The sequence below is a fragment of the Triplophysa dalaica genome, chromosome 24, assembly GCF_015846415.1.
Source record: "Triplophysa dalaica isolate WHDGS20190420 chromosome 24, ASM1584641v1, whole genome shotgun sequence".
NCBI lineage: Eukaryota > Metazoa > Chordata > Actinopteri > Cypriniformes > Nemacheilidae > Triplophysa > Triplophysa dalaica.
Genome location: NC_079565.1, coordinates 878826 through 893254, shown reverse-complemented (window position 1 = coordinate 893254; position 14429 = coordinate 878826). Strand labels below are relative to the sequence as shown.

At 38.1% G+C, this 14429-nt stretch overlaps 1 protein-coding gene across 1 annotated transcript in view; it reads left to right on the top strand.

The window, feature by feature from the left end:
* Positions 1 to 14429, top strand: part of nell2a (neural EGFL like 2a) — a 59155-nt gene that overhangs the window by 34789 nt on the left and 9937 nt on the right. Inside the window, exons 14-15 of the mRNA XM_056740419.1 lie at positions 5616 to 5738; positions 5816 to 5911. Coding sequence (XP_056596397.1) covers positions 5616 to 5738; positions 5816 to 5911 — 219 coding nt within the window. The remainder of the gene's footprint in view (positions 1 to 5615; positions 5739 to 5815; positions 5912 to 14429) is intronic.

The window sequence follows — 14429 nt, the reverse complement described above, 5'->3', positions numbered from 1 at the left end:
TTTGTTTATTTCTCAGAAGTTTCTCTTTTATAGCTCAAATCATTTGATGACATTCTCAATTGTATTTGATAAAGTATTCACTTAGTCTCCGGTGTTTCTCCTAAACTGAAGAGAATATGAGATAACTCCTTTTTAAAATGTCTCAAAAATCTATTTATTGTGCGTTCCAATTATTATCTGTAGTTGTTGTGTTTTGATTTAATTCATAAGAACTCCAAAAATTCAACTAACTAACACAATAAAATGCTATAAAAACATGATTATTGATAACATGATAAACATGACTTGGAACCAAACTCTTCAATTGTCGAACCACAGTTTTCTTCTCATGCTCTCTGTAAGCCGAACAGCCCATAAATCTTTCCGTGGCGTTTTCTTGCGCCCGTGACTGTTTCATCTCACAAAAAGCCATTTTGGAAGATACTCAAGAAAAGCGTCTGCATTGCTTTTGGACTCTATTGTTTGAAAGCGAGACCGATGCCAAGCTCCGATCCGCTCCGCCAACTTCCGTTCGCCCATCTCTGAGCTGATTTAATTTCATCCCTCTCTTTTTGAGGCCAGCTTCATGAAAGCGTCTCCCAGCGTGCGCCGGCAGTGCGACGTAATCAAAGGGCGCCTGTAAGTTCGGCTGAGATGCCCGAAAGCGTCCAACTTTTAATGAGACACTGCCTCTCTTTTGCCCGAAACAGAGAATTTTCTCGGGGCTCTACAGAGAGTATCTGCTGTTTGAAATGAAGTTCTGCGGCTCGTTCACTCTTTCAAGCATCTCTCGCTTGTGTGTGTGTGTGTGTGTGTGTGTGCTCTCTCATAATTCAACACTTCAGTCACAGGTGCTGTAATTAATAGCCGGAGCACATCTGTTCCCTTCAGAAGAGAAGCCCGGAGAGAGGTTTTCCTCTTTCTCAAAGCTCACGCAGGGCTCCAATGCAAACATACTTTACAGGCAGATAATCCGGACCCGCGTCCACACTCGGCCTAATGAAATTCTTTCTTTCTTTCCTCAGAGAGACGCTAATTAGTTGGAAATGCCGACCGCGGCAGTTTGTTCTCAGAAAAACTATATTGATAAATCTTTGATTCGTGGTGTGCAGATGGCCGTGGGGTTTATCACTGAGTTTGCAGTTTTGCGCTGGTGATACGAGACGTTAAACAAACTCTCATCTATAACGCCTGCTCTGAAATGACAACCAACACATTATTACTTCATTTTGAACAATGTGTTGAAGCGTTCGTAAAACACACAGACGACGCCAGTTTATATGAAGCTGTTATTGTTTTAGGATTGATCTTTGGAATTGATCTCAATGATCTCATTTAAAGATCAGATCTGTCTCAGGTGGTTCTATCAATGTAAATATGCATTATTCATTATTTTAGAAACGAGGAAGAGAAAAAAATTGGTATATATTAATATAGGCTAAATATTTTAAGGCTGTCACATGATGAATCGCGATTAATCACATTAAGAATAAAATTCATGTTAAAACAATATATGTCAGTTTGCTGTGCATATTCATTTTTTTATAAACACATAAACGTACATGTTTAGGAAAATATTAATATGTATTTATTTATATTTATCAGTCATTTAATTTACATACTCATTTTTTCTCAAATATATGCATTAGGGTTGCACAGTATATATATATATATATATATATATATTACGAAACATCGCATTAAATATATATTTCACAAACTTGAAACGTTATTTTATCACACATCGCATTATTTGTCAAGTTATTGTATTTCACATTTTTCTTTAATTCTCTGCAGCCCTATCGGTTACATTATTTATTTCAATATACTTTAAAACAATTTCAATTTATAAAAAAAAAGGAATCTTGTATTGCATATCGAATATTGCATTATTTAGCATGCCATCGCATTTTTCTTTAATATCTCACAACCCTAGTAAGCATGTATGTGAATGTTTTTATATAAATATTTTAAATATTTATTTTATGTAGGTTTTGTCTTTTTTCCTTTTTTAATTTTACAAAAATTTGCGAAAAATTGCTATAAACTGTATTTGTGTTCCAAATCTTGGTCACAAGGTTTCAAAAGGTGCAAGCCTCATATGGAAAGTAAAATAAATCATAAATAAATGTCATATTTGAGTGAAAAATTCGATTTGGTGCTGTGATTGAAAAGATTGAGATTTTTCAGGTTTTTCTCTTCTCTGTGTGTTTCATTGCACCAAACGATTAGCCCAATAATGTACCGCAAAGTTTATTAGTCTTTCCTGCGGTGTGTAAGAAAGCTGTTATCTGAGATAGCAGTGTGTACTGAGTGTGTGTGTGTGTGTGTGTGGTCCATTCTTCACTGTTAACTGGAATGGACCAATTGAGAGAGGCCTCTGGCTGTACCACAGAGAGCTGAGGTTTTATTCTCTCTTCTGTATCTCGCCCCATCCGCGTCCCAACTCCTGGACTCCGTTCATTTCTTTTCAGGCTGTGGACAGAAGCGCCCGTCGCCTCCCTCTGTGAATGTGGCTTTGTCAGTGCAGCACCAGAGGGATTGTGGGAAATCAGAACGGTCATTTTTGAGTTCATTTTAGAGTTCAACGGCCACCTTTTCTCTAGTTTGATTCGAGATTCGTCTCTTTTTTTATTTCTATGAGGCTTGCGTCTTTTAAAGCCCTGTTACCAAGACTTGGAACATAAATACAGTTTACAGCAATGTTTAAACATTAAAAGCAGAACATACTGTATATCAGAATCTAAATATTTATCTTTTTTGTATCTTTTTCTATTTCTATTTTGATACGTTTCTTTGCATTTTTATTTTATAATTTGAAGTTATGTTCTGACAAAAAATTTTGTTGTTATATTCAATGATCTTTAGTTACAGTCGGATCTCTTACTGACTCCTTTTTCTTCAAACTCATCCAATGCATTTCGAAGCATTTTTAATACGTTGAATGTTTGTTTTGTAATTACATCGATTTTCTACACAACTAATTTCGGACATCTAAGCACATTTAGTTGTAAACATGAGAAACATTTCAGTTATTCATATGTGTCACATATATTAGGGCTGTCAAAACGATCAATCGCGATTAATCACATCCAGAATAAAAGTCTTTATTTACATAATTTATATCTGTGTACATACATGTACACAACATGTATATATTAAGAAAATGTTTACATGTATTTATTTATATTTGCTAATCATTTAAATTATATGTACATGTAAATGTTTATCAATATTAATATATATTTTTTTTCTTAAATAAATGCGAATATTTGTAAAAATACAAAATTAGTACGCACAATACACAGACAAACATTATGTTAACCCAAACTTTTATTCTGGATGTGATTCATCAAGATTAATCGTTTGACAGTCCATATATATATATATATTCACACTGGTGTGAACTGGTATTTTCATCAGAACGTAGCTGTTATTCATCTGTTCTGTCTCAGTCAATCTCAATCCATTTACAGATCTGAGTGAGACGTTTCTTTGACCCAAACCTCCAGAACTCAGCGTGTCAGAACAGGAAACGAGAATTCTTTTCATAAAACAGCCCGACGTGATGCTTTCTAATGTGTTTGAGAGAGCTCGGCCTGTTTTTAAGGTGACATCTGTAATTGTCGCATCCTTATAAATTCTCCTCCGCTGTAATTCTGCTTTTATTTTTCCAGGCCCCCTGCTGGAGCGCAGCGTCTTTAAAACGTCAATCACGCGTCTCGTTCCATTGCGTGACAACAGAAAATGCATCCGTGCATGAGAAACGTGAGCGTGCAATCGCTTTTGACTCAAGACGGGCGGTTTTCGGCAAAAAGTTTGTGCCGATTCTTTATTCCATAAATAAATGCATGTCATTAGCATCGCATTCTCTGCACAGATGTTGTACCGCAGGAAAATCTGAGGTGTTCCTCTCCAACGGCTGTACATAAATGATTGTTTATCCGTCTGATGCATGAGCGACGAGAGTTTGAGTGACGCAGGCCGTTCAGACCCGATGCGATCTGAGCTCTAGGTGGCATTGACCTTGAGCTATAATCCTCTCATCTGACACCTCCACACCGCTGTGATAGACAGCATTTCAATATCTGTGTATCATAATGCAGTTTTCTCGCATTCTCCTCTTTGGAATGCATTGAAAACGTCGTTTCCAGTTTGCGTGAGGACATCTGAAGATACAGTTTGGTGAAATGCATTCTCGATTTCATGATGGTGTACATACATGGGATCTCACATCGAAATTGTGCTGTCTTGGTTGCTAAGAGCATTTCATAGTTTAGTATTTCATATCTAAAAATATGATGAATATTTACTTATATTTGAAGATGTTTTTAATAAAATTGGGATAAAAAATAATCAAATGAAAGTGTAATTGTTGAAACACATGAAGAAATTAAATGCAGATTGCAGAAAATCTGGATTTGAGTAAATTTGATGAGAAATATTGAGATCTTCAATAATATTGACTTTTGATTTCAAACGAGAGAAATCTGAGGTCATTTGAGAGTACGTTTTATTAAACCCAACTATTATTTTTCACGATTTCGACCGCATAACTAAAGCTAAAGTTTGGATACGGGAGTTTCCATGGGTGCATTTGAGGCAGCGATGATGCTTTTGGCTTTAAATTGTTAAATAACTTAATTAACAGAATTTTTTTGACACATGTGCAGATGTTTTATTTCTTTCTAAGTTTTATGCTTCGTTTTTTGACACTAGGCCCGAAACGTTGTCCAAACGCGTGTGCAGTAAAATTCATTTTGGTGAGTAACAGCTTCTCCTCTAGGCAGGAAATTTATCTCGAAAAGTTCATGCGGTATTCTTCATTTTAATTTTCCAGAAGGTGCATTTTTACCATAATGCGATGAAATGATGTAAACTACGGTGTCATTGCCAGCGAGGAGTGTTTACGGCTGATACATTTTCTCGGGTAAAAAGTTCATTTTGGAGAGCAGGCGTTGTGAATCACACTCACACGCTCTCTAATTATTTCCTCATTTGTGTTTTATTTCTGCGGGATGAGACTGTGCTGGCAGGACTTTATGAAACCTCTGCTGGCCTCCGGATGAATCTGTCCCGTAATCTCTCTTGGATACAAATCCCCGTATCTTATTGTGATTGTGGTCAGTTTGGGGTCACACAAAAATTGCGTCTTTGGCTCTCTGGAGAAATCTTTTATGTGTGTGTGTGTGTTGTTGTAAAATCAGAATTGAAGTTTTATTGTTTTGTATGTTAGCCGTAAAGATATCTCTGTAATCAAAAGATATAAGCACTTTAAACTTAAATGCCACCGGCTATTTCAAAAAGGGGGAGGAGCTACACAGTATGTCATGTCCTAACTTCCTGTTTCCGTGAAAATGATGGTCTTTGAGGGTTGAGGTCTTGTTCATATCGATGACTTTATTCTTTAAAGATTGTGTTTTTGTTTTTAATTCTGACTTTGTGACGCTTTTGATTTGGATTTTTTCATCTTTGGTACATCTGTTGTCGATTTGTTGTTCAGCGCATCACCTGAGACATAAATGTCATGCAAATAATCGAGAAAATTATGCCATGGCAACGCTGAACGTCTCAAGACCTCCACTAGCTACTATCGTGGTTCCTGATGTTTATTTGTTGTCTCTCTATCTCTCCAGAGCACGACGAGTGTGCGTCCGGACAGCACAATTGCGATGAGAACGCTCTGTGTTTCAACACGGTCGGCGGTCACAGCTGCTCGTGCAAACCCGGATATACGGGCAACGGGACCACCTGCAGAGGTGAGACCAAAACCATCTGGCATCTGATCTGACGTTTCACGCCCCTGACCTCTGTGCGCCCTCTCTTTGACCTTTAGCCCTCTGTGACGGACGCTGTCTGAACGGCGGCTCGTGCGTGTCTCCAAACATCTGCGTTTGTCCGCAGGGCTTCAGCGGCCAGAACTGCGAGACGGGTAAGAATCGCTCCAGAGCGCCTGTTGGCGTGTGAATGCATTTTCTGCTCCTCCTCGACCCGTCTGAGGACCCTTTTTCTCGTTCGAACAAAGAGTGAGTGTGTAAATGGCACTTTTGAAGAAGAGTACTTGATCGGGGTCAGACTGACGGCTGAACTCATCTTCAGCTTTTTAAACAGCACAGCCGTGCGTTTTACTTTTGCAGTCTGATGTTCGTCTGCAGAACTCGGTTCAGGATTTACTAAGTTCTCATCAAACAGTGTTCGGAGGAAGCGAGTATTTCTGCGTACAAGTTTAATTGTGGAAATAATTGTTTTCTCAAATGGAATTTCATTTGAGAAGTGCACTCGAGTTCATGAGTCCCTGAAGTTTGTAGTTAAATGGATAAATGCGTTAATCTGCAGCGGATTGTCTGAATTTGTGTGACTGGCTGCGGATTGTTGCATTTGGAAAAATGTAAAATGTAGTTTTTTTTTACTTTATGAACTTTGGGATGTATGTCTGTCACAACACAAATTTGATTTCACTAGAATAGATTTGTCAATAGTGAGCATGTCAGTTTCGCTGTCATTACAAAAACAAAACAACATTAAAGCACGCTAGATAAGCATTTATTATACATGAAAATAATTTACAGTCCCAGTAAAATGAAAAATGACAATTTTTCAGCGTTTATAGTAAATAGTTTATCAATGTGATTTGTTCTCTTTTTAAAATCTGTGTGCTCTTAAAATCTTTAGTTTAAATCTGAGAAAGCACTTCAGTCCTGTAATGACTTTACATCTTAGACGACATATGTTAGATGGGTTGGGCGGAGCATCCATTAACTCCTCCCCTTAAACTGTCAGTCTGCTGCCACTTCCATTTCAAAATGCAACAGCCATTTTATACGTCCAATCAAATCGCAGAGAAAGACAAAAGCCACGCCCACCGTTTTTCTCATTCACAATTCTATTACATTTGGAGATGCTTCATAATTGAAAATGAAAGAAGATTGCAAGTTCTGGTTCACGGGGACTTTAAACTCCCCCTTGACGTTGAGGATGTTCAGCCTGATGTTACAGAGGTTGGAAACTATTTTCCAAAGTGTCTATTTCATAAATAAATCCAACAAGCCACTGTATGATAAAGCATATGATACAATAGTAAGATTCGTGTCTGATTTACAAATTCTCTAGCCAGAACAGATGTGATCTGATTTCATCTGGCAGGATTTGATCGGGATGTAAAACATGTTTGTGTTTTCTCCAGAATAAATGATAAATAGTTCTGGATAGTACAGGGAAAAAACTAGAAAGTGTCAGTTTTGATTTCACGTAAATTTAAACGTATGCGAATATCTTATCTGTCTGAGCTCATTTGTCTTGATTTAGGCCTGGTGTAGTGTATGAAACAGAGCATCCATCTCTCCTGTAGCTAAAGGTGAACACGGCCCACCGTCTGTGTGTTGATCTCTACACACACTTTGTGTAGCTCTCGCCCTGCGTTTCTTCTGTTTTGTTGTCATTGACCCCCGGGGTAAAATCGGCGCCGCCGCAGGTTTAATGTGGAGCTGGATTGAGATGGATTGAGCTCACAGCGACGTTTTAATGAAAACATAAAGCTAAAGTCTCAATGGGAGATTTCACAGATGTAGATCATCTTCTGGCTCTTTATATAAGTGTCTGCTGCGTTTTTAGCGTCCCAACATTGATTTTTATTAAAACCAACAGAAGTTTTCTTTTGTGAAAGTCACATTGGCATTCTGTGAGAGGCTTTTTAACAGCATTCATGCAATTTAGCAGTGCTTAAAGTAGGTTTTGTTAGATTTTAATGTTTTTTCCAGATTATCAATCATGTAAATATGGGTTTAAAAATATGACAGTAAAATATCACTATGTAGACTACAGTTAGTTACTATTGTTAACTGCATTCTTGCTAGATACTGTCATGTAGTTTTTTTATTCTAAAGTATACTACAGAGTGTACCACAGTTTAATATAGTTAATGCTACATAATAGTATAGGATACTACAATTTACAGAATTTGACTGTAGTAATATCAAATTATACTACATGTTGTCCTCTTAGGTAATGTTTACTGTAGCAAATATAAAGTATACTACAGCACAGTGTTACTTTCGTTGCCGAAAGTCGAAAAGTATTCGTTAACGACATGTTTTCACCCATGAAAACGAGACGATAACTAAATGCATGAAAACGAAAACTATAATAAAAATAAACTGACATTTTCGTCAACTAATAAAAACGAGATGAAAATATTCTTGTCCCACCTGGCGGACATCAATCTGAAACAAGACTAAAACTTAAATGATTCTGTTGACTAAAATGTCACTAAAACTAAATTGCATTTTCCTCAAAAGATTTACTACAATTTACTGAACTGTACTGTAATAAATATAAAAGTATACCACACACTGTCCTCTTAGGTTTACTTTAGCAAATATTAAAGTGTACTACCGTATTTACTCAAGTTTATTTATTTACAATAGGCAATAGCACAGTATACTACAATTCACTACAGTTTACTATAGTAAATACTACATTATACTGTACAACAATATTTGTTCATGTGGGCGTATATGACACATTTTATATCAACTAGAAATTCATAAAGTTGGTGTTCTTGGTTACCGTGGAGACAAGCGCTGGGTAAAATATGCTGAAAGTTCATCTGTAGTTTTGTAAATTTATGCAGTAATCATAATAATGCGACTGATGCATTGTAGTTTATGCCACGTGACAGTTTGATCAACTATAAATTGAGATAAAACACTTTGGCTGCCAAACACACTGTCTGCCTTGAGATGTCCTGAAAAGATTGATTAAAAAAGAACCTTGCAATTCCCTCTCAATAAATCCAGTTGTAGGAAGATAACAAGCATGTTTTGATGGCGTCTGATAGTTTTCATTGTGTGTGGAGATTGAAAGAGGCTGTTGTGACTGTAATTTTGAGGACATGATGTCGGCGCTTCTGACGTTCATCTTGCATCCGTTTGCTGGAGACGAGACTCGTATCAGTCAGATGAAGTCGGCGTGATGTTCACGTGAAGGTCTTGTGTTAGTTTTATTTCAGTCATCCTGGTTATGAATCAAACAATCACAGAACTGTGCTGTGACTTCCAGCAAATTACAGACAAAAATAAAAATAAAACACCAGACACACACACATGTGCGCACATCTGAAGAGATGTGCACCGTTCAGAACCACCGAGATGACTTAGTGACCTTCCCCAGTGACATTGTGTACTTATGAGATTTGTTTTTCAGACTCTCTTTAAGACACATCGAGTCTCTGATTGTTTTGTGATCTCTATTATATATTAGTTTTACGTAAACACTGCACAAGGTGATGAATGAGATTGCTTTTTCACGACCGTCTCGCCTGCCTTGCAGAATATCTGTTTCTTTTTGAAGATTAATTCATCATCACAATGTCAATGTCATTATTTTTGGAATACAGCATGTTTATGATGTGTGTCTCCTGCGGGAGTCTTAAAGCTGATAGACACAAAAATTATTTTGCTTTCATGGGTTTGTAAAATTCTGTCTTGGTTTGGAATAGATCTAGTTTGTGTATTTCATTGTGTGATAAAAAGATAAACTTGCGTCATAGTTTCAGGTTTGTGGAAAATATTACAGCGTGAAGAAATGCATATAAACACGATCCTCAGAGTGAGTTCAGAATAGAAAAACTGTGATTATCACAACACCAGATGTATAGATTCTGCACAGAAATAAGTTAAAAGTACAGAACTGTTACAAAGAACAAAGAGATAAACAGTTGTAAACAAACACTGAAAACTTGTCTGTGTTGTTTTGCGATTAATGATGAAATGATGGAAAATATAACTCTAGATCCAATCGCACACAAGAGACTCGAGTCTTTATTCATTCCAGTAGAAGTTGGTGCGTAAAATGACAACAGGCAGAATTGTGCTGCCAAAAGAAATATCTTATCTGTTCTGCGTCTAAAGTGATCCCTACATAGGGAGCTTGCTAGTGTTTGGACCACTGATTCCAGACAGCACTTGACTGTAATTCAACGTCTTAATCAGGTATCACATTAAAGTTTTTGTTTGGTTCATGACTCCTTGTCCCATCTGGAGACGTGTTCTCGGCAGAACTCTGAGAGGAGTTACGCAATATTTATAAACCTCAAATGATATATCATTTGATGTAATCATTCAAACGTCGCGTTATAATTCAATAAATATTACTCAACATCACCCTGTGCTAGATAACAGGGACACATGAGTCAGATACAAGCTCAAATCTTTCAGTCTTCTCCTCTAGAGCGACTCATGACAGCTCAAAGAGATGATTCCCACTCTCAAATAAAAGACAGACGTGTGTGTGTGTGGACACGAAAATGCTTTCTCTCCGCTGTACGCTTGTTCATTTCTCTGGCTTTTATGAATTCTCTCAAGACCATCTGACAGAGCCGGCCGGCAGACGCACACAGAGAGAAGTAATGGATGCTGAGTCGAGAGGAGTTTAGTGACAGATTATGAAAGCGGACTGAGAAACCCATGCAGAGGAAGAAAGGATACGCATTGAATGCGAAATAAACACGGTCTGTGATAGGTGTAGCCGCGCCTCGCTGATGTCATCGGTTCCCCAGGTGCGACAGAGACTCGTTACGCAACACAGAATATGCATTATTAAAAGCTCATAGTAGCACACCACTGTACAATATTCAAAGAACATGTTTGTATTATTCACGACGCACGAATGCAATCACAGGTAAAATCACATACAAGTGCAAACAAACTGAAGATGCATTATTAGCAGCCTGAAGACACCCGAGTTTGTTTTGTGTTGCGTGTCAGTGTGTGTGATTATATGTGTCGATGATTGTACATCTTTATTGCTCTATTCCAAAGGTTTCTATTATATACATTTGTGATGCACATAAATACTTGCATTAACATTCATCAAATGCGGCATGTGTCATTATGTGTTTGTGATTGTGTGTGTTTATAGATAGATTCAGAAGGTTTCTGTTATGTAAATTTTTTAAACGCATAAATACTTGTATTATGCATCAAATTGATTATTTGAATTAAGACGCATCAAATGCGATATGTTAGCATGTGGGTTTATATGCATTTGTGATTGTGTGTGTTTATAGATAGATTCAGAAGGTTTCTGTTATGTAAATTTTTTAAACGCATAAATACTTGCATTATGCATCAAATGGATTATTTGAATTAAGACGCATCAAATGTGATATGTTAGCATGTGGGTTTGTATGCATTTGTGTATGTTTAAAGCTCTATATGGAAGGTTCTGTTATGTGAACTTGAGAAATCGTGCAATCACATGCCCTTTGCAGAATGTGTATTAACATGCATCAAATGCATCACCAGCATGTTTAATTTTATTTCTCTACGATTGCCACATATTTATAGCTCTGTGCAGGTTTTTGTTAAGTAAATTTATGATAAGCAGAAAATCTTGCAATAACATGCATCAAATGCGATATGCCAGCATGTGGGTTTATATGTGTTTGTGATTGTGTGTGTTTATAGCTCTATTTGGAAGGCTTCTGGTATGTGAACTTGTGAAACAGAAAATCTTGCAATAACATGCATCAAATTGAGTATGTGCATTAACCCGTTTTAAACGCGATATGTGGATTTATGCATTCCTGATTCTGTTTTTATTGCTCCGTTCATAAGGTTTCTGTTGTTGAAACGCAGAAAAGCATGCAATAACACGTATCAAATGCACACACACACAAATCCTGCATGGACGTATACTAGCACTCACACGCTCTGAGGGGTCGGCACAGGGGTCAGCTCTCAGACGGGTCTCTAGTGTGCAGTTCTCAGAAGCAGCCGCATGCATCTCAATGTTCAGCAGAATCAGATGCAGCTTCACACGATAACCTGATAACCAGTCTCTCGCTGGTGACTCGCCACGCTCTGCATTTTCATGTTTATCTATCGCGATTAAAGAACGTAAAGCAGATAAAAATACCGCTGCACTAGAGATGTCACAGCAGAATCTGAAATGACACATTTCTGCTGTTGTACAGTATATACAGTCATGTGGTCAATGCTCAGTGAGATGCTGTGCTGAAATGTTCTCTGTAAATGCACAATGCACATCGTAAAAAGTGCTAAAGAAATTAAATTGAATTGCGCATTATATCACTGGGGTAAGAAGAGCTCAGTGTGTGTGTGTGTGTGTAGTGGAGATAATTAAGGCTGTGCTGTCCCTGAAGTGTGTGTGTGAGCTAATAAAGGTTGTTGTGTTTTCTCTGCGATTGTTTTTCTTTGAATGTTTCTATAAATGATTGTATTGTTTCAGCAGGATGAATGCAGAAAGCGTCCTCTGATATAAACGCTTCATATGTCTCAATTATCTTCACTAATTTCTCATTAGATTTGATTCAAATCTGTTTTCAAAAGTAAGACGCCGTCTTTTGGTGCAATTCAAAGGGCAGAATTAAGTGTTTCTTTCCCAGCAATCCCAGAATGCACTGCGATGGGCTCAGCGGAAAAAAACTATTCACGTTGTTCGCTTTTCAACAAACGGCATGTGTTTCGTGCACAGTTGACAGAATGAAGCTCGATGTCCTTTAGAAACGCTAGAAGAGAAAGATGCATCAGTGTTAAACAAAGGTGATATTTTCTGAAGTCCTTTCATACAGTAGATGAGTGCAGGTGGTGTTTTCTGCATTTGTTGCTCATTAAAAGGTCGTTTGGCTGTCAGCCGTCGCTCGCGGATACACACAGAGAGAAAGAAAGCGAAATTCTGTTTTCATGCTCACACATTTCTTGTGTATTTTGTGTGAGGAGGTCTTTCTTTTTAAACGCCGCGGGTGGAAATTGAAGCCGTTGTCTCTCTGTAAATGCTGGCGAGTTTAAATTTCACATCTTGTTAGTTTTCTCTTTGATGTCTCGTTTCCAGAGATTGGATTGTAATGTTGCGTGACGCGCTGCTGTTTAATGCCACCGCAAGAGTCGCTTTGTGTTTTATAACACAAACCTTTCTGACACTGCAGGTGTGTGTGTGTGTGTGTTTGTGATGATGTAATCTTTAGTACTACAGTGTCTTTCAAACATGCCCAATGGTAACCATGGTAAATTTCGACCAAAAATATATACATATCACATATTAAACTCAAACCCTGTAAGACACGTTTGTTGACGCTGTGATTAAGATGACGTGATGAGCTTTTGAAACCATAGTATTATGGGATGGAAAGGTGGATTGTATGGTTACCATGGTGGGTGAATGGTTGTAAGGGCTGTGTTGTCATATGTGGGCTTGCCAAACTTGTGCAAACACTAATGTAACAGTCTCTCTCTCTCTCTCTCTCTCTCTCTCTCTCTCTCTCTCACCATCTCTCTCTCTATCTCTCTCTCTCCCCCCTCTCTCTCACCATCTCTCTCTCTCTCTCTCTCTCTCTCTCTCACCATCTCTCTCTCTCTCTCTCTCTCTCTCTCTCTCACCATCTCTCTCTCACCATCTCTCTCTCTCTCTCTCTCTCTCTCTCTCTCTCACCATCTCTCTCTCTCCCCCCTCTCTCTCACCATCTCTCTCTCTCTCTCTCTCTCTCTCTCTCTCTCTCTCTCTCACCATCTCTCTCTCTCTCTCTCTCTCTCTCTCTCACCATCTCTCTCACTCTCTCTCACCATCTCTCTCTCTCTCTCTCTCTCTCTCTCTCACCATCTCTCTCTCTCTCTCTCTCTCTCTCCCTCTCTCTCTCTCTCTCTCTCTCTCTCTCTCTCTCTCTCTCTCTCTCTCTCACCATCTCTCTCTCTCTCTCTCTCACCATCTCTCTCTCTCTCTCTCTCTCTCTCTCACCATCTCTCTCTCTCTCTCTCTCTCTCTCTCTCTCTCTCACCATCTCTCTCCCCCCCCCCCCCTCTCTCTCTCTCTGTCTCTATCCTACACACACACACACACACTGCGAGTTAATTAGTGGTGCTTAATTAAAGCCTTTTGTTTCTCACAAGTGGCTTGTTACATGTAAATGTCGTCTCAGAGGAGGAGTGCACGTGTGTGTGTGATGAAAGTCGTTGTTAGCAGATGTTGTTTCATGTTCATAATGTTTTCTTTGTTTTTTCATCCGTCGCCAGGATTTTAATAATAATATTCAGCAGAGCTCACAGATCAAGTTCCAGCCATTTCGTGTGCGTCCGGATCTGTTCATTATGAGTTTGGTGGTTTCTCTCTGGTGTTTCTCAAGCGTTACATAATGTGATGTCAGAATGATCAATCTTACAATTTTTTTTATCTGATCCTGGAGTCCATCAGGTTTGAAATGAGACGAGCAAATGAATGTAACGTGATGAAGCTGTTTAATCCAGTGCATCTCTGTGTTTATATACATTTACAGCTCATGTATGTCCTTCATTTGGTTGTATTTGGTTTTAGCCAAAAAAGGACAATTCTGTCATTATTTAGTCTTTCTTCAGTGAAACTCAAAATAAGATATTTTGAGAAATGTCTGAGTGGATTGTGTTCATACAATGGAAGACAATGGTGTTGAGTGTTGTGTT